Source organism: Mus caroli, unplaced genomic scaffold (genome assembly GCF_978045245.1).
Source record: "Mus caroli unplaced genomic scaffold, Mus_caroli_1 scaffold_5, whole genome shotgun sequence".
Classification (NCBI taxonomy): domain Eukaryota; kingdom Metazoa; phylum Chordata; class Mammalia; order Rodentia; family Muridae; genus Mus; species Mus caroli.
The window spans coordinates 150751221-150777179 of NW_028227260.1; the positions used below are offsets into that span (position 1 = coordinate 150751221).

General features: G+C 44.7%; 1 protein-coding gene across 5 annotated transcripts in view; it reads right to left on the reverse strand.

The window, feature by feature from the left end:
* Window positions 1–449: 449 nt before the first annotated feature.
* Window positions 450–25959, reverse strand: part of Otud5 (OTU deubiquitinase 5) — a 32872-nt gene continuing 7362 nt past the window's right edge. For 2 of the 5 annotated variants that reach the window (XM_029473235.2, XM_021153498.3), the window contains 8 exons: window positions 20590–20683; window positions 9506–9570; window positions 9262–9418; window positions 9015–9163; window positions 4913–5116; window positions 3328–3529; window positions 3132–3245; window positions 450–2853 (listed from right to left, as the gene is read on the reverse strand). In XM_029473235.2, the coding sequence (XP_029329095.1) occupies window positions 2732–2853; window positions 3132–3245; window positions 3328–3529; window positions 4913–5116; window positions 9015–9163; window positions 9262–9418; window positions 9506–9570; window positions 20590–20683 (1107 nt within the window). In that variant the 3' untranslated portion in view covers window positions 450–2731. Of the gene's footprint in view, window positions 2857–3131; window positions 3246–3327; window positions 3530–4912; window positions 5117–9014; window positions 9164–9261; window positions 9419–9505; window positions 9571–20589; window positions 20684–25959 lie in introns of all 5 variants that reach the window. The other 3 variants (XM_029473234.2, XM_021153497.3, XM_029473236.2) reach the window with 2 other exon arrangements.

Here is a 25959-nt window from a genome sequence, read left to right on the forward strand (position 1 = left end):
TCCTTGGGCTCTAAATCACCACATAGATAAGCAAATCAACAAAAGCCGGACCCAACCACACACTATCAGACACGCAGCTTATCACTGAAAGTATCCAGACAAACTACAGATGTACTGTCACTGACAGACCCACGCAAACATGCATTTCTTTCTCTCAGATACCAGACACAAACTGTCATAGGCAGAGTCCCACACTCAGTCACCATCTGATACACCTGGAAACAAGCCTCATCGGAAACAGACACATACACACTCAACCAGAGACACTGGAATTCAGAGAAACTGGTTGACTCAAGACTCAATGTAGTCACAGGCACAGACAATACAGGCAAAGCAGAAAAGTTAACACATAATCTCCCTTATTCACCCAACACTCCTAGGTGTCTTCCTATGATCCTGACAGGCTTTAGTGGAGGGGTAGATCTTAAGACACACACAAACAAGATAAGTAAGCATCACAGCCCCAGCCCAGAAGTTTATTTATAGTACAGTTCTTGGGAATAGTCGTAGACAGAAGGGAGAGTGCGAATGGGATCACACAGGGTTTTCTCAGGTGATCCCTCTGTCTTAAAAGACAAATAAGGATGGTTGCTGAAGATAGGGTTAGGGCAAATTGCAAGTAAAAGCCAAGAGTAGCAAGAGTCAGGCTGAGGCCAAATGGTACAAACTTACAAAATACGGTAATACCCCCACCCCTAAAGTCTGATAATAACCCCAACATTTGTGCTCTAAGAGTGTACCAGGTACTGTTCCCAGTAGTACATTATTGACCATACACATTCTCTGTCAATACTCACAAATCAGAGAGCATGAGGTAGCAGACATTAATGACCCCTGTAGTTGCAGATGGGACACTTTAAAGTCAAAGAGAGCCCAAAGCCACACAGTGAGACAAGGCAGGTAGATTTGAAATGAATCAACCCTCTTGGCGTGCTCATGCTTGACCACGTATTTCAGATATCCTGTAGCCACCCACTGGGCAAGCCATACCCTCACCTATAGGGCCACCCTACACAGCCTTCTGAAAGGACCCCACTGAGGCGTTGGGGAGAAGACTGCTTTGAGGAAAACCTGAGGGCCAGCCAGCCTTCTCTAGCTGGGCTTTACAAACCCTAGGAGGGGTATGGACAGAGGTGTCAACAGACCTGAGGAACAAACAACAAAAAAGGATTTAGCCATTTCATCCTCCAACGTTTAAAACCCAGTTGGGCAAGGGCCACCTCTGGTCACTGAACTAATGTAACTCATTATCGATTGTTTATTTCATCAGATTATCACAAGAATGAATGAGCATTAAGGTTGAGAGTGGAAATTCAGACACCAGTCTTGGCCTCTGGCTCATACAGTCCTTTAAATTAGCCCTAGGCTCCCGAATGCAAATATGGTAGGTGGGAGTAGGGGCTTCAGTTTCATCGATTGGGTTCTGAAGTTTATGATTTTTAATAAAAGCATCTTGCTGTATAGCCCAGCTGGCCTGCAACTATACTCTGTAGACAAGGCTGGCCTGAAACTCAAAAGATCCACCTCTGCCTCTGCCCTCCTCAGTGCTGGGATCAAAGGCATGACCACGACCAGTTGTTGAGTTATTTGTTGTTGGTTTTGTTCTTTTAAGAAACAATCTTGGTTATGTGGTTAGGTTAGTCTCAGTCTGCCTGGGCTCTAGAGATTCTCTGCCATCAGTCTCAATACAAGAAGTTAATAAACAGAAGATCAAAGATAAACCCCAGCTTACAGACAGCACCTACTGGAGAACAAGCAGACCTCAGGTCAAGCCAAATCCTGTGCTTCCCAGAGGCCCATCCACCCCTGTCCCACACAGAATAGAGTTGCTCAGGGAAACTGACATTTGGTTTTATTGTGCCAAGGACATTACAGATGGTGGATCTTGTCAACACCTGCAGTGCACGGGTGCCCCATCTGCTGAGGCTGCTCCCACTCCCTAAATTCAGATCTTGGGTAGTGGCCATGATTTCTGAAGATACCCCACCTCAAGCCTTCCAAACAGACTAGCGGTGGTGAAGGCAAAGCAATGCAGCAAGGTCAGGGTCTCACTGTCCAAAGCCAGTCTGCCGCCTGCAATGCCTGCCACCTCCCTTTGCCTCATAGCCTTTGCCCTTCCAAGGAACTAGGGGCCAAAAGACAGCAGAAATCCATCTTTTTCCTGCCCTTTCTGTCCCATGGCCAGCCTGCCTAGCTCCAAACCAGAGATGCCATCCTCAAAGGACCAACATGGCCATGAACATTGATTTTGATTTGTCGATTTTGTGAAACAAAGCACATTTTAATTAAGAAAAATTTAACAGTGAAGGCTCAGATTCTTCGGATACTAGAAGGAAAACTTGCCACTTCCATTTTCCTGTCATCATTGCTGGGAAGGGATGACAAGTTTATCTGATCTTTAAGGAAGGGTGAGCAGAAGACTTCCTTTGTCTGAATGTCTCTCTTCTGTGGGCCTCTTGCCTACCTTCCGCACCCTTTCCAGAGTCCCCTGTGGAATGCTGAGATGGTGCTGTGCGGGGGCAATAGGGCACTTCAGCTGGCAGAGACCAATGGTAGTGGCAGGGATGAGATGGATGGAGCGCATGGGTGGGCCGGCCAGAGGGAAGTGGAAAAAAAAGGAAAAGAGGAAACAAAAGAAGGAAGCCAAGAGGGAAGAAAGCCAAAGAAGTTTGGGTGGCATCAAAGGGCAGGAGTGGGGGATCGGGAATGATGTCCAGTCCCTGGGTCTCCATCAACTCTTGTCTGGGGGTGGGTCTCTGTGCACTTTGTTTTTCTTCATACTGTCTAGGTATTCCTGTTGGGATACTGCCAGCACCGATGCTAGGATCTCATCATCATCCCAATCATTCAGACCTGCTGGGCAGGAGAGAGAAGAGGACAATGATGATGGGGGGCCTCAGGTCACTTTCCCTTATTTCTGTCTGATCCCTGGCTCTGGAAAAATCTGTTCAGGTCCCAATCACTCATTGACTCCCTCAACTCTGTGAAGCCCCACTAGACCCACTGTGGAGAAAATCTTTGGGGCCTGAAATTTTCCCTCATGCCTCTGACTTGGGAGAGATGGCCAGGGGCTTCAAAAATCCTCCGGGCTCTCCCAACTTCCAGCTGGCCCATCCCCTAAGGAGGCTTACCAAAGGCAGAGGGGGACATCTGCTGGATGAGGGCCCGGCACTCCAGAGCAGGGTAGAGGGACACAAGAGGAGAGGTGGCCCGATCACCCCCTGCTGAGAACTGACTGCTTGTACCTGAGGCAGATGGACAATCAGAGGTAGGGCCCAGCAAGCAGAGCCTCAGCCCAAGCAGGCACCCTGAAAGCAAGCCACTGACCTGGTGCACAGGGTGAAGGAGGTTTGGCAAGAGCTAACACAGTGCCTGGGGAAGGGGGCTTAATGCCTAGCTCGGCATGCAGTTCAGGGTGCTCAGGTGACGAGGCTGAACTTCGTTGCCGTGGGGACCGACTAGTCCATTCCTCCAGGCCACTGGAGGCTGCTGCTGTGGCTGAACTGCATGTGGCACTGGCTTTCCGGGGCTGCAGTAGGGAAGGAAAAAGTGATAAGGACCTACACCAGCTATGACCCTCCTGTGCCAGAGTGATTATACCCTTTCCAGAATCCTGGCTATAGCACAGCTTTAATGTATCACAGTGGACTACTGGGAGGTTCTTAACTAGTCTCATATCCTTGCAGGCATCTGACAAAGTCCTATTCTTTGAAGAGATTGTGATTCCATAACACGACTGTAGTACCCTCACCTGTCACTGGGACTCCCTTGGGAGCCTCCTCCTCACTGATCTCCTACTTCAACTCTGCTTTCTTTCTCCCTTAGATTTGCTCTATAATCAGTCAGGGTGATCCTGTCAAGTCCTAACTCGAATCCTTTCTGTGTTCACAGCCCACCACCCATGGTTTCTGTCTCATTGAGAGCAAAATCAAAGTCCTCTCCAGAATTCACAAGCCACTATCCAACCTAGCCCCACTACCCTGATCTCACCCACATTCTGTTCAGCTACAGACTCTGCCTGAGTTATACCAACTCCGCTGCCCTCACCCCCAAGCTACCAAATCCCCTTTTTATGGGCTGCCCCCACCTCATCTGCTGAGGCCTACCCCGACGACTGTTTAATACCGTGAACTCAGACCATCACCACTCAGTCTCAATTGTCCCCTGTACCAAGTGTCCATTTTTCATCCACCATACCTCCAACTAATTTATTCATTATGAGCATTTTATTTCACTTAGCCAAACTGTGAATAGCCTAAGGATAGGTACTTTGGCCTGCTAGGTTCACAATGTACCCCGCTACACTAGGAATAGGACCTCCTGCTTCCTGCCACAGGCCTACAGTAAATACTCACTGATCAGATTATTCAGCTTTTGGAACCATTTAGTCATTCCAAACCCCTCTGTGATTCCCCTGGCGCCTGCCTCCCTGCTTGCTATCCTAGGAATACAACCGACTGGATCCCCCACCTCTCCTGGTCTTGTACAACCAGAGTCACAGGCCTGACCAATGCCATATCTGCCTCAACAGACAGACAGGATCACTGAAGATAGTGAAGGAAAGATTTTATATCCTCAGTACAGAATGCAGCATGCAAAGGGATTCCAAAAAAAAAAAAAAAAAAAAAAAAAAAGCTGGTCTCTTTGTAGCTATCCATTGTTCCTTTGTGCTACTAGCAGTGGTGGCTGCTCTCTTCATTTCTTAAGAGCTGGCTCTCCACTTCTTAAAATCAAGTGTTGAGAGTTCCAAGGTACGATGTCAAGACTAAAGATGAGATGAGTTAGAGAAGGGACTGGGAGCTTCCCTTTCTCCAAGATGTCAAAATCTCTTATTTTATCCCTGTCAATTAGGGGGTCAAAAGATAGGAAGTAACAAGTCTTGATCAGGCCAATGACAGAGTCCATGACCCACCTGGCTGGGTCCCCGGACCTGGCGGGCCTGTTTCTCTTGATCCCTCAGCCACTGAAGGTAAGATTCTCGAGCCACCTGCTCCTCTATGGCCTCATTTGTGGCCTCCCAGTCTGTAGCTCGTTTCTTGTCTTCCAGCATTTGCTGTTCAATCCATGACTCTTCTGATGTCTTTATGGCATTCTTCATCAGGGACTGCTCTGCAAACTGCCAGGGGGGAGAGGAACAGGGATGTGCGGTGATGCTCTGAACGTAGGTAAGAGCCTGAATGGGCTCAGAAAGGCAGGAGGCCTACAGGCCTTAGCAAAGACAACATAGAAGTTATTTTTACAAAGCACTCCTCAGCGAATTGTGTATAGAACCATACATAACTGAAGAAAGCAGGCTTAGATATAAGACCTGGCAATCTGAACTGCTATGGTCAAAAATATGGGCCCAAACCCAAGACACCTCAAGTGAAGCATTAAGTCTGGAGATAAGAGGGGCTCTTCTGTCTAGGCCTTCATTTAAAAGAAGCCTCATCTAGCAATGATTCAATTTCACAATGCTGAAGCCTTTCTCATATATTCCCAGATAAGGCAAAGGAAAAACATGAACAGAAGTATAGACATGGAGTGGAGGCAGGAATCAAGCATATATGAGGCTGGGTATGGCTATGTGAGGGATTAAAGGGTCAGTATTGGCATCATGTGGCTGCTAGGACACTGTATTCTCATGCAAGTTCACATCAAATTTTAAGACACTACAACATTATTTGCTTTCTGAGAGAGTGTCATTGCCTGGACTGAGCTTGAACTCACTAAGAAGGCAGGCTGGCCTGGAATTCATAGCAATTTGCCTTCCTGCTTGAGGCTCACAAGTGCTGGGATTACAGGCATGATGCTAATGAAATAATAGAGAACATCGAAGTATATTTCAGGGATTAAATGCAAATACTGCTTCCTAAAATTTTGGTTAATGTTTTGTTTTCCAAAAACAATGGCTTGGTATGCAGCCCAGTCATTAGGTTTGAACTCACAATTCTCTTCCTCTGCCTCAAGACTACTAGAATTTCAGGCATGTACCACCATGTCCCTAGCAACATTATTTTCAAATGTGTATACATAACATACATAAATGCATGTATGCTAAACAACATAATTTTCTACCATGGGGCACACCAGGGGAAATATATGTATAAAATGGTTAGATCAAGCCAATTTAAAATAGGGCCGGCTCAGTGATAATGAATGCATACACAAAAACATGGGTTCAATTCCTAGCACTACAAAATGACAAACATGAAAAGTAGGTAAGCGATCTAATTGCACAGGTAAAGATATAGAGATGGCCAATGGACATATGTAACCGATACTCAGGCTGGGGACGAAGCTCAGTGGTAGAGCATTAAAACAATGTTCAACACATTTAACAATCAAGGAACCTTAAAAAAAAAAAACACTGAGCATGGCTAAAATTCAAAAAAGTAGAAAGATGAATTGCTGGGAAAGAAGAGGAATGGAACTTTCATTCATTGTGATGGCGACTGGAACAAATCAGGCCACTTCATACAATAGTCTAGCAGTTGCTTACAAATCACAGCATGATTTTATAATTCTGCAATCTTGCTTCCAGATATTAATACAACTAATCATAAAATTTAAGTTCCTACAAAACCCTGAACACAGCAGTTTACAGAAGCTTTGTTCATAATCATCAAAACCTGGAAGCAAGCAAGGATATCTTTCAAATAGGTGAATGATTAAACCAACAGTGTGCCTCCACAAATGGAACAGTGATAAGAGAATAGCTAACAAACCATGAAAAACCAGGGAAGAACCTTAATGCATATTGCTACCTGAAAGCAGCATTTTTAAAAGCTTACATACTTATGATTGCAATTACGTGACTTTCTGAAATAGGCAAAAGCAGTCAATAAAGATCAGTGGTTGCAGGAGAAAGCCTGGGGAACCTTTAGGGGCTGAAACTAGCTGATTGAATAGGTGCCTAAGATAGATGCATGGTATTATTATGCATCTGTCAAAACCCAAGGAACTTTACAAAACAAAGACTAATCCTTAATGTATGCTAATCGCCTTTTAAAGATTAGTTAAGAAGTAAGGCTCCCAGTGACAAAACCACCTAAATGAATTACAAATGTATGCAAAGACAAGCAGGTGGTGGCCTCGGGCACTTTAAAAATGAATAGAATCAGTAACACTAAACATAAAAAGAACTGCAGATATCACCGGACTCCAGGGGGTCCAGTTAATGAGTCTGCCCCAGCTTATACTCGTATATGTAAATAGCAGTCATGTAAATGACTGCTGGGTGATGGGGAAAGTTTTCTAAACTTTAAAGTGAAAATTTACTCAGGAAAAGGGAAATTTACTCAAGAAAAAGGCTAGAAGGAGGCAAATGGTCAAGGGATTGTAACTAGATCTAGCAGCACTAACCCTAAGCTCACATTAACATCAATTCAGGAAGACAGACATAATTCCCTTTCCTTAAGTGTGACTTCCTTCCTAACACTACAGCAGTCAAAAGGTGGGAAAATTCCTATGACTTCTGCCAGACAATCAACATCAACAGTCATGATCATATTCCTATCACATACTCTTGATATCTGTGCTCTTCTGCCCGAACCCAATATCAAAGTTAAAATCATTAGAAAAATGCTGGAAAAAAAATTTCCCTGCAATACTTTTGAATGGTTCTCCTTAAAATTTTTGAGATCAAAACAAGTGGGAGGAATGAGGCAGTAAGTTCAGGCTAGTAGGCATGTATTAATACTGTTCCTTGGGAAGAGACTAGATGGAGGAAAGTGTATTCTCAAGGAGGAAGGGGGCTTTGCACCAAGCTTGATGCACAGAGAAGACCTCTACACACCCCTCCCCAAAACAGATGTAAAATAGTTTTGAACAATGAAGTCTATTAATTAGAGAAACGTTTAAACATTCAGACTTTTAAAGGAAAAGGAAATAAAGTCAAGCCAGTAAAAGTTACAGATGAATCTTAAATGATATTAATTAAGTAGAAAAAATTCATTCTGGAATAGCTACATACACACAGTGAAATTCCCATTAGATAACATTCTAAACCGGTGGAGTGGGTCGCCAGATCAAAACAAAAGCGGTCAAATTCTTTAGAATTTGTTAAAGTCACAAGAAGTCAAAGGGAACAATTAAATGTGAGACAGAATCCTGGAAGAGAAAAGGCTCACCAAGTAGAAACTGAGGAAATTGTTCTTAATGAATCCATACTAATTTTTTAATGACAACAAATGTACTATGTTCATGTTAATCATAGTGGGGCATATGGAAATGCTAATATTCTCCCAATCATTCTGCAAATCTGTAACTTTTCTAAAATTTAGTTAAAAAATAAAACACCACCCCCCCTGCAAGGTTGGAGGGTATGTTGATGTTGTTTAAGATTAGGCAGGACCACCTTCTGTTTGTAGGAAGTGAAACCTGAATAGAAGTCTTCAAAACCCCCAGGAGGGGGTGAAGGGAAGATAGAGACCAGGGAAGAGAGGGGGTGGGGAGGACAGGAAGTGGGGGTGAGGAGAAGGGGAAAGAGCCTAGGAGGAAGGCAAGAGGGAGGATCAGAGGACACGATGAAAGGGGGAGGATGGAGCAGGGAAGATGAGGAGAGAGACTGTGAGATTATCTGCCAGTGGATGCTGGGCAAATCAACTCCCATCTTCTGACACCAATTAGGTCTTGGGCCTGTGGGAAGGACTTTCAGTATAGGCCCAAACTATACAATCTGCCCACAGGGCTCATTCCAGTAAGCTGTGGGTCAGGACTACATTCCAAATCTGTGACTCCAACTGTAAGTGCTCTGAAGTTGGAGAAGATCTACCTGTGTGGAAGCTTGGATACCTAGTCCAAGGTCTGCCTTACTGCTTCAAATTGAGCTCTACATCCTAAAAGGCCACTATTAACCAGAATAACATTAGTGAGCCACTTCATGGACAGGCAAATCAAAAGCTACAGAATGAGTTCTGATCAACAGTGACTCACTAATATTATAGACAGGTGAAACTTAGGGGGAGACAGTTTTATGGTCTAAGGGCAGAGCCAATGATCCATATCTACCTGGGGCACAGGGACCCACTTACCCCTGGTTTAAATGATGGTAGGCCCAGCCCCACACCAATAGTGGCCTTGTTAGGATTCACCACTGAATTATAGTGGATATTCCGGTGGTAGCTGACACGGATGGGTTCATCTTCATTTTGATGGATCCCATGGAATGTGTTGATAGGTTCTGCAGAGAAAGAGAAGGAGGGAGCATCCACAGGGGGGCCGGTATGGTTGGCTCTGATGAGGAACCATTAGTCCCTCACCTACCCACTACAGAAGTACCTGTGCTATATTGATACACCTCCACAGGACGGTTGTACATCTCTGCCATAGCCTGCATTTCAATGTGGTTGCCATGGCAGTTGTTTTTCCGCTTCCGATTGATATAGGTGGTGAAGTCTTCTGTGACATAGTTGGAGAAGTAATCAGCATTCTTCATCTGTGGAATAGATTGGAAAATTAAGGTTTGTGTGCAACGGGGATCCCCCTACCCTCCTGCTGCCCCAAGGCCTCCCTTGGATCTCACCAGATAGTCCATGCAATGCTTTCGAACAACCTCATGCATGTCCTGGTCTCCATACACCTGGTCAGCTGGGGGTGTGAGGACAAAACAAAGGAGAGGATGGGGTCAGAGCTGTCACCACCAGAGCTCTGAGTCACAGAGTCATACAACAATCATTAGGGAGAAGATGGACTGAAGGACTAGGGAAACTCCCTTTTCTACACCAAGGCCCGAGACTTCATTTGTGTTGTAAAGGAGTGGTGGAAAGAACAAGCAAGGGCTGAAAACATGCTGAACATGCACAGATCAGCCAGGTGGCCTGGTACATGTCTACCATCCCAGCCCTCAGGATGTGCAAGTGGAATGGCCAGAAGATTATGTCAAGGCCAGGCTAGGCTACCTGTCTAAAAAAAAAAAAAAAAAAAGTAGCAAAGTCAAACACTCTTGAAGAATGAAAGCTTATACGGTAGACAGGTGAGAGTAGTACAGTCAAGGGCCAGCAAGATGCTCAGTGGACAAAGGCAGTAGGGTACAATCATCAAGACTCATACACTTGAAGGAGAGAACCAAATTGCTTCCTTAACTTGTCCTCTGACCTCTACATGTGACCATCCCAATCTCCATACCCACTAATAAAAATGAAATAACAAACAATTTTTAAGTTGGGCACAGTGGTGTATGCCTTTAATCCCAGCACTCGAGGCCATCCTGGTCTACAGACTGAGCTCCAGGACAGCCAGGGATACACAGAGAAACCCTGTCTCAGTGGGGGAAACAAAGGAGAGCAGTATATACCTATAATCAAGGCTGAGTCAAGAGAATTGCCAAGTTCAAAGCCTAGATCACCTGAGATCTAGGCAAACTCCATTTCAAGCCAAACCAAACCCTACATTCAATACCTACCACCACCACAAAAAAGATTAGAATTTTTTTTTTTTTTTGAGACAGACAGGGAGGGATGACTGCTCTGCTACTTGATACATAGACTAGGCTGGCCTCAAGCTCACAGAGTTCTGCCAGCCTCTGCCTTCTGAGTGATGGGATTAAAGGCTACCATCATGATTAGAATCTTTTCTTTCCTTTCCTTTTCTCTCTCCTTCCTGCCCCCCCCCCTTTCTTTCCCAGAGTAGCCCTGGCTATCCTGAAGCTCATTCTGCAGACCAGGCTGACATTGAACTCCAGAGATCTACCGACCAGTCTCTGCCTCCTAGTGCTGGGATTAAAGAGGTGCGTCAACACACATGGCTATGATTAGAATTTTTAAAACTGAAGGGAAGGAAAACACTTTAAGTTCTGCCAAATAGTAACTAGTGAGGTAAACAGCCAGAGACAAATGACTCTCTGAGTTTCCTATGCCTCCTCTGTGAAGTGGAAAACAAACAGGTGTGACCTGACAGGTTTCTTGTGGACAATGTGGACAGTATGTGTAAAGTGGTAGAACTCCTCTACCATCTAATTCAAAGGTGTACACAGACTGATTACACAAAGCCTCCACTGAAGATAAGGGGCAGCTGACACCTAAGCCCACCGGCAGCTCAGGACCTGATGTAGTAAAAGAAACTGAGTACAGTTTGCTGAGCAGTCATATAGGCTGAGGCACAGGAAGCAGGAGTTTCTTAATTAATGTGGGCTTGAAGATTAAGCAAACCTGACTTTCACTGGCTGCCTTGAAAAGGGAATTTCCCTGTGTTTCCCCAGAGATACACTGCTCTAATGGGATCCCCCTAGGGCACAGGGGCAGGGGATGCTAGGAATGGGAACATGCCCACCAAGCAAGCCTGCCAGTCTATTTCTCTAAAGACTTGCCAGAAGGTCTTCACTGCCCAGTGATTCCCTCCATGACGGTTCTGTGTAATACAGGAATCAAAGGCTGCACTGAGAGAGAAAGTGGGTAGCTACAGCCTCATGTCATCCCAGAGGTGACTATACCTGACGGGTGGAGGAGAAGGGGCTGTGAAGGCAGGAAGGGGTAGCCCCTTCACCGATGTAAACAAGGATGTGGCTTCTGTGGCCACACTCCCCCCCTAAGTACTTCCAGTAAATCACATGTCCTGCATACAAGCTGGGGGTGGGGTGGGGGGCTGCTGCTGCCTTTCTTAGAAGCCAGGACCACAGAGGCTGCTGTGGCTGCCTAGGGTGCTAGAGGAGCTATTTTTGTAGGCTCAGTTTGGAGGCAGTGCAGTCTGCAGCTGCCATAAACAGGAACTAAGATGGGAATGAAAGGGTTAAATGGGGTGGGCTATCAGGCTCCCTGAGCTGGGCCAAGTTAATGGGAAACATGGATCTCCTACAGAAGGTAACTTAGAGGCCTGGGATTTCTATTTGTCAGCAAGATGCCAGATTTGGGAATCCTTTATCTTGCCTTGGTCTGGTGAAAGTCCATGCCACCTCTTAGCTGTGTGGCACTGGACAAGGCCTTTCATCCATAAGTGGGGACAGTAACTCTTCTCCACTTAAAATGGTAAAGACTAGAGAGGAGAGATAGAAATATATTTCTATGGGAGAATATGGCATGCTAGGTTCAATCTTCAGTATGGGGATGGGACTACAAGACATCTGTCAAGTACCTAAAGCCTAAACAGTAGTCAAAACCAGGCACTTCAGGCCAAGAATGCTGGCACATATTCCCTCCACTCAGAAGGCAGAGGCTTTCTGTGAGTTCAAGGCTAGCCTAGTCTACATAGAGTTCCAGTACAGGAACAGCTAGAGCTATATAGAGACCCTGTCTCAAACAACAAAACAAACAAAACCATTTGTCATGAGGACAGTAACTCCTATCATACTGCTAGCGACCTAGCAGTCAGCTAGAGTGCTGAGAGAATTGCTTCTTAAGCCCTTCCTCATTTCTGTTGCACTTCCTCCACCAGAGGAAAGCCCCAAAAGCATAAAGGAGGGCTACCCCTATTACAAGCACTACTAGTTCTTTTTTGTTTGTTTTTGTTTTTGTTTTCGTTTTTTTTTTTGAGACAGGGTTTCTCTTTATAGCTCTGGCTGTCCTGGAACTCACTCTGTAGACCAGGCTGGCCTCGAACTCGGAAATCCGCCTGCCTCTGCCTCCCAAGTGCTGGGATTACGCCCTGCTCTACTAGTTCTTTTTAAAGAATGCAATGGTCCAAACACTTACCTTCTGCGCCTTTGTTCAAAACTCTGACAACCAAATTCCTACCAAAGTAATAATACTGACTTTTTATGTTGGGTCCTCAGGTCCAGGCAAGTTATAATACATACAGGCTCATCCCAGATTCTATTAGAAAACACCTTGGATGGGGAAATGTCACTTGGGACCACCTATTGACTCATTATAAGCTGTTCCTTAATTTTTGACTTTTATTTTCTTAGGTTGAGACACTTGGCTGGAATAGCACTCAATCTGTAGCCCAAGCTGGCCTCAACCTCACAACAATCCTCCTCCTTTACTCTCAAGTGTGGGGTTACAGGTGTACCATACCCAGCTTATAGCTTAATCAGTAACATGAAGTAAAAGACGAATCGCAGCCAGGTGGTGGTGGTGGTATACACCTTTAATCCCAGCACTTGGGTGGCAAAAGTGGGTGGATCTCTGTGAGTTCAAGGCCAGGGTGGTCTATAGAGTGCGTTCCAAGACATCTAGGGCTCACAGAGAAATCTATAATAATAATAATAATAATAAGGATCTCTAGATCAAGGAAATACAAACAGTACTTTCCCACCAAGAGAGAAAAAACCCTTTAATAGAATAGGTAAAGCATACTATAACTTTTAAAAAAGAATATGTATTTATTTATCTATTATACATAAGTACACTGTAGCTGTCTTCAGACACTCCAGAAGAGGGTATCAGATTTTGTTACGGATGGTTGTGAGCCACCATGTGGTTACTGGGATTTGAACTCAGGACCTTTGGAAGAGCAGTCAGTGCTCTTAAGTGCTGAGCCATCTCACCAGCCCCAAGCATATCATTACTTAATATCAACTAGGTTTTCTAATTTTCCTAGCCCTCCCAGGTTAGCATGAGGGGGCCAGGATGCACTTCCTGGGGAGGGGTGCAAGGTGGGAGAAAGAGTGGCCCACTGGACCCACAAATACAGGGGGAATTCAGAGAAAATGTTTTGAAAGAAACTGAAACTCCTCCTCTTGCTAACACTGCACTTGCCCATATGCACCTGCTTTTTTCCAGAGTCCAGCTGGGAGGGGATTCCCCCAGCTGTAGTCCACCTCTGTTCTCTTTCTAAGTAGGGCTCACAAATTCTCAGCACATTACTATCATTAGTTTTACTACAGACTTTTAAAACAACTCATTTGATCTTCACTCAAAAATAAAAAGGACAAAGTTATATGTGCTAGTGATGGGGGTGGCATTGATAAAGAAATATCACGGCTGGCTCAGGATCACATACTTAGCACGCATTTAGTTCTAAACGTAGAAAGGAGTCAATAGGTGGTCCCAAGTGACATTCCCTACCCCATCCCTCACAGCCAACTTATTCTCTTAGGGCTGGGCCTGATCCTCTCTACTTCAGTTTCCCTGCTAATCCACGAGAAATTAGTTGGAACAAGGAAAAGGCCTGGGACAGGACTGGCCTGGTGGCGCATGCCTTTAATCCCAGCACTCGGGAGGCAGAGGCAGGCAGATATCTGAGTTTGAGGCCAGCCTGGTCTACAGAGTGGGTTCCAGGACAGCCAGGGCTATACAGAGAAACCCTGTCTCGGAACCCTATCTCAGAAAAAAAAAAAAAAAAAGGCCTGGGACCTAATATAGATAACAAGTATCTAGCTGCACACTTCCCTAGATTCAACACCAACCTTCCTCCCCATGGACCACACTGCTTTGCTTTCTGTGAACATACAAAGATACAAGGAAGTGCACATATGTGCCCACATGCAGCCAGCAGGGTCTACAAAAGACTGAAACCTTTGAGACTAAATACCCACATGACCAATTCCACAACACAGAACCACAGCATACAGTGAGTACATTCCTTTGTCACCAATCAAGAAAGACTTAACACTAGATAAGAAGCTGTGCATACCTAGGAACTTATACTACTTCCTTCCCAGTCTTTGTAAGGGATAGGTGGGAGAGGAACACTTCTAGCACATTTGTTTCATCTTTCTCCTCTGCTGTATGGGGAAGTCCTCCTTCCTCAGGCTCCCTAAACTCAAACCTGCATTTGCCCACACTTATAAGAAGTAAGATAGAGATTACTTTTTCCCCCTTCCTCCCTACAAAGATTATTTTGCTGTATGTATATTAGTTTTGTCTACATGTACATGTGTGCTGCGCACATACCTGATGCCCAGAAACAGGAGAGGGCAGTGGACCCTCTGGAACTAGCATTACGGAAAGTTGTGAGCCACTGGGAGTCCTGGGAACCCAACCTAGAGTCCTCTGGAAGAGCAGCAAGTACTCTTAAGTACTGAGCTCTCTCCAGCCCCACTTTTCTTTTCTATAATTTTATCATTACATTTATCTACTTTGTGCATCTGTATGCCCCAGCACATGTATAGGTCAGAAGAGAACTGTAAGAGTCTGTTCTTTCCTCTCATCACTTGAGTCCTAAGGATTGAACTCAGGTTGCCAGGCTCAGCAACAAGCACCTTTACTGGCTGAACCATTTATTTCCCTTTACCGGCTCAAGTCCACATTATTTCTAAAGGGCTATAAATGAAGTCTTCTCTTGCTTTGGAGGGACCTGAGAACCATCTACTCCTCAGGCTGCTACCTACCATTAAGTTCTGCTAAAGACAGAAAGGCAAACTTCGGGCTATGCAGATGGCTCAAGAGGTAAAGGCACCTGCTGCCAAGACTGACAACCAGAGTTCCATCCCTAGAACCTACAGGGTGGAAGGAGGAAGGAGAGAACAGACTCTTGTGAGTTTTTCTCTGACCTCCATATACACATACTATGGTATATACACACACACATGCATGCACGCACATACATGTTTAATAAAGAAAGGAAGTTTGGCTTCCGTGGAGAACCTAAAACCAAACCACACAAATGTGGGTAGATGGACAGAGCTGCAAGGGCAACAGCAACCTATTCTGCTCTCCACTGAACTCATGCTCTTGTGGAAACCCTGGCCTCATTGAGGAAGCAGCATCCAGTAAAAGGTCCTACCCACCTATCATGGTCATAGCCATGTTATGACAGGGTATACACACCCAACTGTCCCACTGGGTACAGACTATGGGCAAGATATATCACCTCAGACCTCTGGGAGATCCCCTGCCCCACCCTCCTACCAATCTGAGATATAAATTTTTCTGTTTGAGGATTCCCCTGGCAAAAATGGGAAAACACAAATGATTCTGAGCAAAGAGATATCAAAGAAGGCAGGTGTACAAGAAATAAAACATAGGAATCTACTATGTCTTAATACAATTTCAAACACTGTTGTTCTTACATTGGCTGGCGGACTTAGACAAGACAAGGTACTGGCTTTCTCTTAAGGTCTCAGTTTCTCATTTTATAAAGCTCACAAATCTAAGGCTGGCCAGTGATGCACACCTCTAATCCCAGCATTCGGGAGGCAGAGGCAGGAATATCTGAGTTGGAGGCTAGCCTCATCTACAGATTAAGTTCTACAATCCACATTCTACAGAGATTTCTAAAGAAACCCTGTCACAAAGAAAATCTGTCAAACAAGAAAGCATGGTAGCAGTATGTCTGTAACCCCAATACACAGAAGGTCAAGACATGAAGACGATCACAAGCTTAAGGTACAAGGGCACCTGGTCTAACCTAAAAAATTCCTAGAGTGAGACCCTATTTCAACCAGAAGTGGACCTGGCTAATACTTCTGGGCTATAACAGAGCCCTAGCTACGCTACTCTCTTCTGAAATCCATTCAGACACAACTATGTGGCTTCTACTTGGTCCAGAGGCCAGCACCATTGCCATGGCCAGAGCTAGACACTTCTGCCTAGTCAAAGTCAAATGGAGGTAGGGAGGCTCATGTTTCTAGGAGGTTATCAGAGCACAGCAGGGACTGGGTGGGCCACAGGATACCTGCCTCCACCTGGGAGATCACTGATGCTCATATATCTCTAGGAGGAGGTACTAGGGAGAAATGGGTACAAGCAATTGACACTGATTCAAAAGTGCTCTCTGGATGTCAGAGGCAAAACAAAGGACAGAAAACCACCTGCAGTGGACCCTCATCAATGGAAGAATAAATGCTTCTAGCTAGAAAGAAAATCTAGAGAGGTCAAAGAATGGACAAAAGCCGAGCAGTGGTGGCACACGCCTTTAATCCCAGCAGTTAGGAGGCAGAGACAGGTGGATTTCTGAGTTCAAGGCCAGCCTGGTCTACAGAGTGAGTTCCAGGACAGCCAGGGATACACAGAGAAACCCTGTCTCAAAAAACAAACAAAGGACAAACCAAGAAACTACGACAATTATTCTAATGTGCTACTTCACAACTGTAATTTTGCAGTTACTACTTGTAAATATCTTTTTTCCAATGGTCTTAGGCAAAAATGGTTATATGACCCCAAAAGGGGTTGCAAGCCACAGGTTAAAAACCACGGAGCTAGGGGCTCCTAGGGTCATCCTCTGTGCAAACTCTACCACTGTCACTTCTCCTTCAATCCTTGGCAATGCTGAGCATCAAATCCAGGGTCCCCCAAATGCTAGACAAGAGCTAGTACTGAGCCATACTTTCTGCCCTTCTTTTCAGAGCTTCTATTTCATGGCATAATGATCCAAAAGTCTCAGGAAGGCCTAAAGCGCCCAGCTGGATGTGTAGCACACAGCACGGTTAGAGAAACAGCAAAGTGTAATGTATGTGTGCAACTCACTCAATTCCAGCTCTCAGTTACATGTTCCCTCTATTAGTCAATACATGGTAAAAAGTTAATGCTTGCAGGCCTTTGTAGAAAGAGTGAGGTGATGGCCATCTGTCCCTGTATAAGCTAGGCTAGAAACAGGGGGACAGCGGAAAGCCTGGGGACAAAGTCCCCTTGTCCAGCACATGTTGTGTACTCTGCACCAGGGAAACCTCTAGAGGAGGCCTAGAGACCAGGGGCCACGTACTTCAGGGGAGAGCCCATAGGACTTGAGGTTTTACAGAGAAAAGCTGAGGGCAGCCCAGTCAGGGGAAATGTGTAGCCATAGTGCTGATAAGGAAAGGCCTTAAAGCTGCTGTGGTCAGCTCTTCCTGTATGCTTGGGCCCCTTACTGGAAGGCCCTGATGGGGGGGTGGGGGGGTAACTAAACAGACACACGCATACAAACCTGCTCTTGATGTGGATAACTATTCACACCAGGTGCTCAAGGGCTCTAAGCTGCCTCAGAGAACATCTGAGCCCAGATGTCCAAAAGCAATCTTGCTTCTTCTAACATCCATCCCGAGGTTAATATGGAACCCAGAAACTAATAGATCCTCACCTGTTCATTCTCTGCTTTCCAAACTCAGGTCTTTCTCTAGTAAATTTCCCAGGGAGAACAGAACTTTGAGCCAGATGGCTAGAAGGGTTGGGATTTTCCTCCAAAGCAACAGAAACCATTACCTGAATAGCTTCTGCTTGGTAGAAGGGTTAAGTGGCCCTCTGTCCCACCCATTCCACAAATATTTCTAGCTGAGTCTGGGAAACAACTGAGAAGAGCAGCCAGACTTTACTAGTGCTACTGTTCCATGATGACCAAGTATGCATTAAAGAGATTTACCAAAGTAAATCAAACCATATCAAAACCATCACCACAGGGAAGTCCTTTAACCTACTCTTCAACTAATGAAAGAGGATCCAGAAAGAAGAGTCACTTGCTAAAGACCAACCAGCTTATAACAAACATGCGAATCACCGAGAAACCAAGAGCAGACCTAGAAAGAACTGATGGAGCCCAGGGAGCACCCATTTCACAGATGGGGAGACAGCCAGCCTAAGAGCCACATCTTCTGATTCCCAGTTCAAAGATGTCAGGGAACGATTTTCCTTCGAAGATACCAGAACCACTGGTGTGGGAGGAGAGAACAGGCCACAATCTAGGATCCCTTCATGTCAGTATGGGATTTCAAAACTCCTTGTTTGGTCAAAGATCTAGCTCAGGCTTAACAGACGATATCAAGAAATTACTAATTCTAAGCTGGCACAGTAGCATATGGCTTTAATCCCAGCAATTGAGAGGCAAAGGCCTCTGAGACCTCTGAGAATGAGGCCAATCTAGTTTACACAGAAAGTTCCAGAACAGCCAGGACGACCAGAGTCTCAAAAGAAATTTACCAATTCTTAGTTGTGCATACTGACTTACACCTATAATTTCAGCTCTTAAGAGGCTGAAGAAGGGGCTGGAGAGATGGCTCAGCAGGTAAGAGCACCTGACTGCTCTTCCAAAGGTCCTGAGTTCAAATCCCAGCACCCACATGGTGGCTCACAACCATCAGTAATGAGATCTGACGCCCTCTTCTGGTGTGTCTGAAGACAGCTACAGTGTACTTACATATAATAAAGAAATCAATCTTAAAAAAAAAAAAAAAAGAGGCTGAAGAAGGATTATTCCAAGTTCCAAGCTAGCCTGGGCTAGAGAACGAGACTCTGTCTCAGAAAAGAAAAAAAAAATTCTAGGTATGACAACAGCACTTTACTTATGTGAAAACAAGAGAAAATAATATAGATGTATCTGTTAAAGAAGCATAGAGACGGCCGGGCAGTGGTGGCACAGGCCTTTAATCCCAGCACTAGGGAGGCGGAGGCAGGTAGATTTCTGAGTTCAAGGCCAGCCTGGTCTACAGAGTGAGTTCCAGGACAGCCAGGGATACACAGAGAAACCCTGTCTCAGAAAACAATAAAATAAAAAGAAAAAAGAAACAAACAAAGAAGGGGCTGGCGAGATGGCTCAGCAGGTAAGAGCACTGACTGCTCTTTCTGAGTTCAAATCCCAGCAACCACATGGTGGCTCACAACCACCCATAATGAGACCTGACACCCTCTTCTGGTGCGTCTGAAGACAGCTACAGTGTACTTATCTATAACGATAAATAAATCTTTGGGCCAGAGCTAGTAGGACTCAGCAGGGTTAACCTGAGTGACGGGGGTTGACCAGAGCAAGCAGAGGTCCTAAATTCAATTCCCAAGGCTCACAACCATCTGTACAGCTACAGTGTACTCATATAAATAAATAAAATAAATAAATAAATCTTTAAAAAGAAGCATAGAGAAATATTTATGAATGAAATGATAATACGATATAGTTCATAAAGTAAGGCTATCCATGTGTTAATCACTTTGTGAAGCTACGCCACTAAATCTGAAAGGGTTCACTATTTTCTCTACTTTTATGCAAGTTAAAAGACAAAAAAACTCTAATATAGAAATTTGTAGATCTAGATTTTTCTTTTTTAGACAAGACAAAATATAGCCTTGGCTGTCATAGAACATGCGATGTAGACCAGGCTGTCCTTGAACTCAAAGAGATCCACCCTGCTTTTGCCTCCTGAATGCTGGGAGAAAAACTATGCTTCACCATGCCCAATTTTATTATACACACAAGCATAAACACAGGCACTAAATACGCACCATCCTCAATATACCATACCAGAGAAACACCAAAGTGACAATATGATATAGTTAACCCACACACAAAATCCTGACTCTACGTACTTTTGTATAACCTTAGATTAGTCACTCCCCACTTCTGAGACATTTTTCAGTCTCACATTCACCTAGACTTGGGGTTAATAAAGGGTTTCACATCAGGTGGTGGTGCACACCTTTAATCCCAGCACTCAGAAGGCACAGGCAAGCAGATCTTAGAGTTCAAGGCCAGCCTGGTCTACAGAGCAAATTCCAGGACAGGGAGGGCTACACAGAGAAAATACTGACTTAAAAACTAACCAACCAACCAACCACCTACCTAACTGACAGAATAAGTGGGTTTCCTGGAGTCTTGGCAGAGCAGTATGTCAACAGTGGTGTCCCTTTATCACTACTATTGCTGTTATCATTACTCACTTAACACAATCCAACACCAGAGGCCAAACGTTAACAAGAGCTCCGCGCCTGTTTATCCTAAAATATCAAGCAGTTACCTCTGCCACAATCCTGTCTCAAGGACTGCTACTGACTACTAGGACACAGCTCAGAAGCCTTAAGCACCTCAGCCCTCAAAACCAAGACAGAGACTCACCTACAGCCCGGAATAGACAGGCACCGTCCTCCTTCATCTGCTTGATGATGAAGCCTTTCTTGTCCCGCAAGGCCTTTTCAAACCAGTGCTCCTGCTGGAGGAAAGAGTAGGAAGATCAGCAACAGGGAAGCCCTTTTCCAGGGTGCTGCCTTCAAGTTCCTGAGAAGACCAGATGATTGGCCAAAAGGATCCTGGAAAGTTCACAGCCCTTCTTGACTACTCTGTGGCTACAAAGCAGGAGACTTAAGTCTATGGACAAGGACAAGACAATGCCAGGGAGGCCCCAGATTCCCTGAAAACAGAAACTTCATCTACTTTCAGAGCCCTGCTCTCAATCTTGCAAGACCTAGCCCAGGCAGCCAGGGACCTAGACCTCATAAGTTCCTAGATGGAGAATGTGGTGTTCTAGTAAGAAGTTTCCCGGACTGGAGAGATGGCTCAGTACTTAAGAGCACTGACTGTTCTTCCAAAGGTCCTGAGTTCAACAATGTACTTACATATATAAATTAAATATAAATATATATATATGTATATATATATATCACAAAATTTTAAAAAAAGTAAACAATAAAATATAATCTCTAGCCGGGCAATGGTGGCGTACACCTTTAATCCCAGCACTCAGGAGGCAGAGGCAGGCGGATTTCTGAGTTCGAGGCCAGCCTGGTCTACAGAGTGAGTTCCAGGACAGCTAGAGCTATACAGAGAAACCCTGTCTCGGAAAAAAAAAAAAGAATGGATTAACAAACAAACAAACAAAAAATATACATATATAAAATCCCTAGGGGCTGCAGAGATGGCTCAGCAGTCAAAAGCCCTGACTGCTCTTCCAGAGGTCCTGAGTTCAGTTCCCAGCAACCTCATGGTGGCTCACAACCATCTGTAATAGGATCAAATGCCCTCTTCTGCTGCATCTGAAGACAGCAATGATGTACTCATATACAGAAGATAAATAAAATCTTTTATTCCTAATTATTAATGCTATAGATGATTTTATTAGCCTTTCCCAATAAAGATATACAGTTATCTGAAATTCCAAATCTCTAAATGCTTTGAACATCAAAAGACTTGAAAAAATACAGAAAGCCGGGTGTGGTGGTGCACGCCTTTAATCCCAGCACTCAGGAGGCAGGGCAGGTGGATTTCTGAGTTCGAGGCCAGTCTGGTCTACAAAGTGAGTTCCAGGACTGCCAGGGCTATACAGTTAGAAACCCTGTCGCGAAAAACCAAAAAAAAAGAAAGAAAGAAAAATATACAGAAATCTCAAAGTCTTCATCTAATTCATGTCCCATCATAACCTAAAAATGAAAGAAAAAAAGAAAGAAAGAAATACAGAAAACTCAAAGTCTTCATCTAATTCATGTCTCATCATAACCTAAATAGAATATACCAAATACCCTACTTAAGGGTGAAGGCTCAAACATTTTCCCACAGAAACATTTAGGCACTTGATCATGAGGTGCTTCTTCAGCCTGTTAAAGTATTATATAATATATAGTATAAACACCAGGAAACGTTGAAATTCTGAGTAGTTTCTAAATTTCAAATCACATTTGATTCCAAAGTGTTTGGTTAATCAACAAATACAAACTCATACTTCTAGATTAAAATAATAATAATAATAATGACCTTGACAGCTTAAAACATTTCCATTTCAAAAGGAGGCAGAAGCAGATCTTTCTCAGGCCCCTCACGCCCTCTGCTGGCTGCCAGAAGCAGACAGCTTGACCTAGCAACACAGCTGCACTACAAAATAGGAAGCCCTGTTCCTAGGAACTTATAGGCTCCCTGCTAAAGTTGATCACAAAGGGCCATTTTTGTACCCCACTACAGGAAATGGGTAGAAAAAACAGAGTAGGCATAATGTCCGGAGGTCTAAACCCAGCCAGCTCCATCACTGCAGTGTTTTCTGGTTGTAGGGAAGCTGCCTAAACTCATACCAGTTACAAACTGAGAAGCATTTGGTCTTCTCGACACATCTGCCAAGAGAGCAGGGGGTTGGCTCTGTAATAGCCTATACTGGTGAGGTGGTCACTAAACATAAAAGAGGAAAAGACCAACACAAAGCGATGTACAAGGGCTGGAGAGATGGCTCAGTGGTTGAGAACGCTGACTGCTCTTCCAGAGGTCCTGAGTTCGACTCCCAGCAACAACATGGTGGCTCACAACCATCTGTAATGGGATCTGATGCTCTCTGCTGGTGTGTCTGAACACAGCAACAGTGTACTCATATATATTAAATGAATAAATAAATCTTTGTGTGTGTGTGTGAGTGAGAGAGAGAGAGATACAAACCTGGCATGGTAGGGCATGCTTTTAATTACAGCACTGGGGGGGAGGCAGAGATGAGGCCAGCTGCCCCGCCCCCAAAGAGATGATGTACCCTCAAGAAGTCCTAGATGAGTGTCTAGAAAGAGGATGAACATAGACAAGGGAAAACCTAGCCAGCCCCACCCTCTGGGGCCACTACATCAGGAAGGTGTGGCACTATTTGCAGAGATGACAAATATACCTGTAAGCCTTTATTTATTTATATTTTATTAGGTATTTTCCTCATTTACATTTCCAATGCTATCCCAAAAGTCCCCCCCCTACCCTCCCCCTCACTCCCCTACCCACCCACTCCCACTTTTTGGCTCTGACGTTCCCCTGTACTGGGGCATATAAAGTTTGCGTGTCCAATGGGCCTCTCTTTCCAGTGATGGCCGACTGATACATATGCAGCTAGAGTCAAGAGCTCCAGGGTACTGGTTAGTTCATCATGCTGTTCCACCTATAGGGTTGCAGATCCCTTTAGCTCCTTGGGTACTTTCTCTAGCTTCTCCATTGGGGCCCTGTGATCCATCCAATAACTGACTGTGAGCATCCACTTATGTGTTTGCTAGGCCCCCGGCCTAGTCTCACAAGAGACAGCTATATCTGGGTCCTTTCAGCAAAATCTTGCTAGTGTATGCAATGGTGTAAGCCTTTAATGTGCTTCCCTGGGTAGCACAAACCCATCTGTTTGTGCACAACCTTCCAGCAGCTCCGGTGCTCATCCTGCCCTGGAGGCTGTGCACTGGCACACTAACTAGTCATAGAAGTTCATCCTTGCCCACATTTTTAGCCATCTCCCAGACTCACAAGGCCTAGCCTGTCAAGGGGTTCCTAGAAAAGAAACTTTTTTTTTTTTTTTTTTTTTTTTTCCGAGACAGGGTTTCTCTGTGTAGCCCTGGCTGTCCTGGAACTCACTTTGTAGACCAGGCTGGCCTTGAACTAAGAAATCCGCCTGCCTCTGCCTCAGAAAATAAACTTTTTAACCATAACCCCATACCTTAAAATAGACTGAGTTAAAGGGGGGAGAACAGCATTCTCCAAGGTAGATGAGGAAGATAGAAGGGATAAGAAGAGAAAAAGAGGGCGCCTAGTTCTCATATCACAAAATAGGAGTCATTCTGGGATGGACAATGAAGACAGAAAAATGAATTAGACTTCCGTCTCTACCCTGGTAAACCTCGAAGGGAGGGGTACAGAAATACGCAGTGATGACGTACAGTTTGAGTGGGGCTGCAAAACAGATGAATGCTCCCTTGCTTTTGTGAAGCAGGAAGAGACCTTACCCTGACATTAAAGCTGGCACTTGAGCAAAGGATCAAGACTTGCTTGATAAGTGGATAAGAAATAAAATCATTTCTGTCACCAAGCACCAGAGATGCGCAAAGCCTGGCAATGTGTATAGGAGAGCAAAGACGCAAGCAAAACTAGGCAGCTAAGCAGGGAAAAGCCAGAAAGGATGAACTCATATTAGCTGAGTGCTTTGTCCTATGCCAGGTGCCAGATACAAAAGTGACCTCATTTCATTGTCCTCACTGCAACCCAAGTGGCAGGAAGCATTACCCACACTTTACAAAGGCAGAAAGGAGTTGTAGTCAGGGTAGTAGCAAAGCCTAGTAGTAGAGACACAGCACATGATGTTCCATGAGCGGTGACACATGCCTGGTAGCAAGTCCTGGAGGAGTTCTGATGTGCCTAAAAATAAAGGAAGTCTGACTAGACAGACTTTTTGCACAAATAGAGTGTGGGTCCTACGATAACTATGGCATCTAGACCTGCATCTAGAGGATGTATCACTAAGCATCCACTGGCCTTCGGATCACAGTTTGAAAACCTAGAGCTCTAGCTTTCTTCCTTTCTCACTTTGGGAAGAAAATGTTTAGGAAGTGCTAGAAGGCTGGAGAATAGTCCAACATTCTGTAGATTTATTCTGTATTGGTATCCTGACCCGAAAAGATCAAGTCTCAACCCTGAACTTTACATGTTCAAGACCAATCCTGGAGCAGAGTCTCTCTCTCCCCATCTCTAAGCCTTAGCAAAAGGACTAGACAAAGCTCTCTGACACCATAGTATCCCAGGAGTTAAGACAGGATCCTTTTTAAAAGCTGGTTTAACAACCTAAAAGCTGCCAGGTGGTGGTGGCGCACGCCTTTAATCCCAGCACTCAGGAGGCAGAGGCAAAACTTAAATTTCTGAGTTCGAGGCCAGCCTGGTCTACAAAGTGAGTTCCAGGACAGCCAGGGCTACACAGACAAACCCTATCTCGAAAACCCATAAACAAGCAAACAAAAGAAAAACGCTAAAAGCCTAAGAGAAGTTAGAATAGGCTATGGAACCACTGATTTAGGTTTCGATGCAGTTCTACCAAATAAAAGCCAAGTGATGAACTGCTTTGAGCCATAGTGTTCCAATCTGTGAAATAGGAATATACACTTCCTAGTAAGTGGGATAGTAGGCAGTACTTTGTCCAGTAGAGTGCATTAAAGTGCAGGAAACGCTCTAGAAGGCAGAGAAAGGCCACAGCGCCTGTGCTCCAAGACAACTAGGTTCCATCTTGAGCTGGTAGCATAACTTGACATCACCCACATCATGTGCGTTTTCAGACATCCAGAATTCAACAAGGTGATCACGCACACAGCCTTGCACCAAGGTAGCAGGGTCAGACTGCCTGCACTAAGACCCTAAGAGACCATTTTGTGAAACTATAAAGGTAATGCTTTTTGCAAAGGTGACCTCAAGGGTACCAGAGATGCCAGAAAGATCTGTCAAGGAAAGCTTTAGGCCAGCGGTTCTTAATCTTCCTAATGCTATGACCCTTTAATACAGCTCCTCACGTTGTGGTGACCCCAACCATAAAACTATTTTCAGTGTTATTTCATAAGTGTAGTTTTGCTACTCTTATGAATCATCATGTAAATATCTGTGTTTTCCGATGTGATCCTATGAAAGGGTTCAGTGCCCAGGTTCAGAGACTGTTTTAGGAACTTAGTGAAGCTGGCTCAAGACAGAGGCTACATATGCTCAAAGCATCAGAGCTGATGAGAGCACAACTACCCA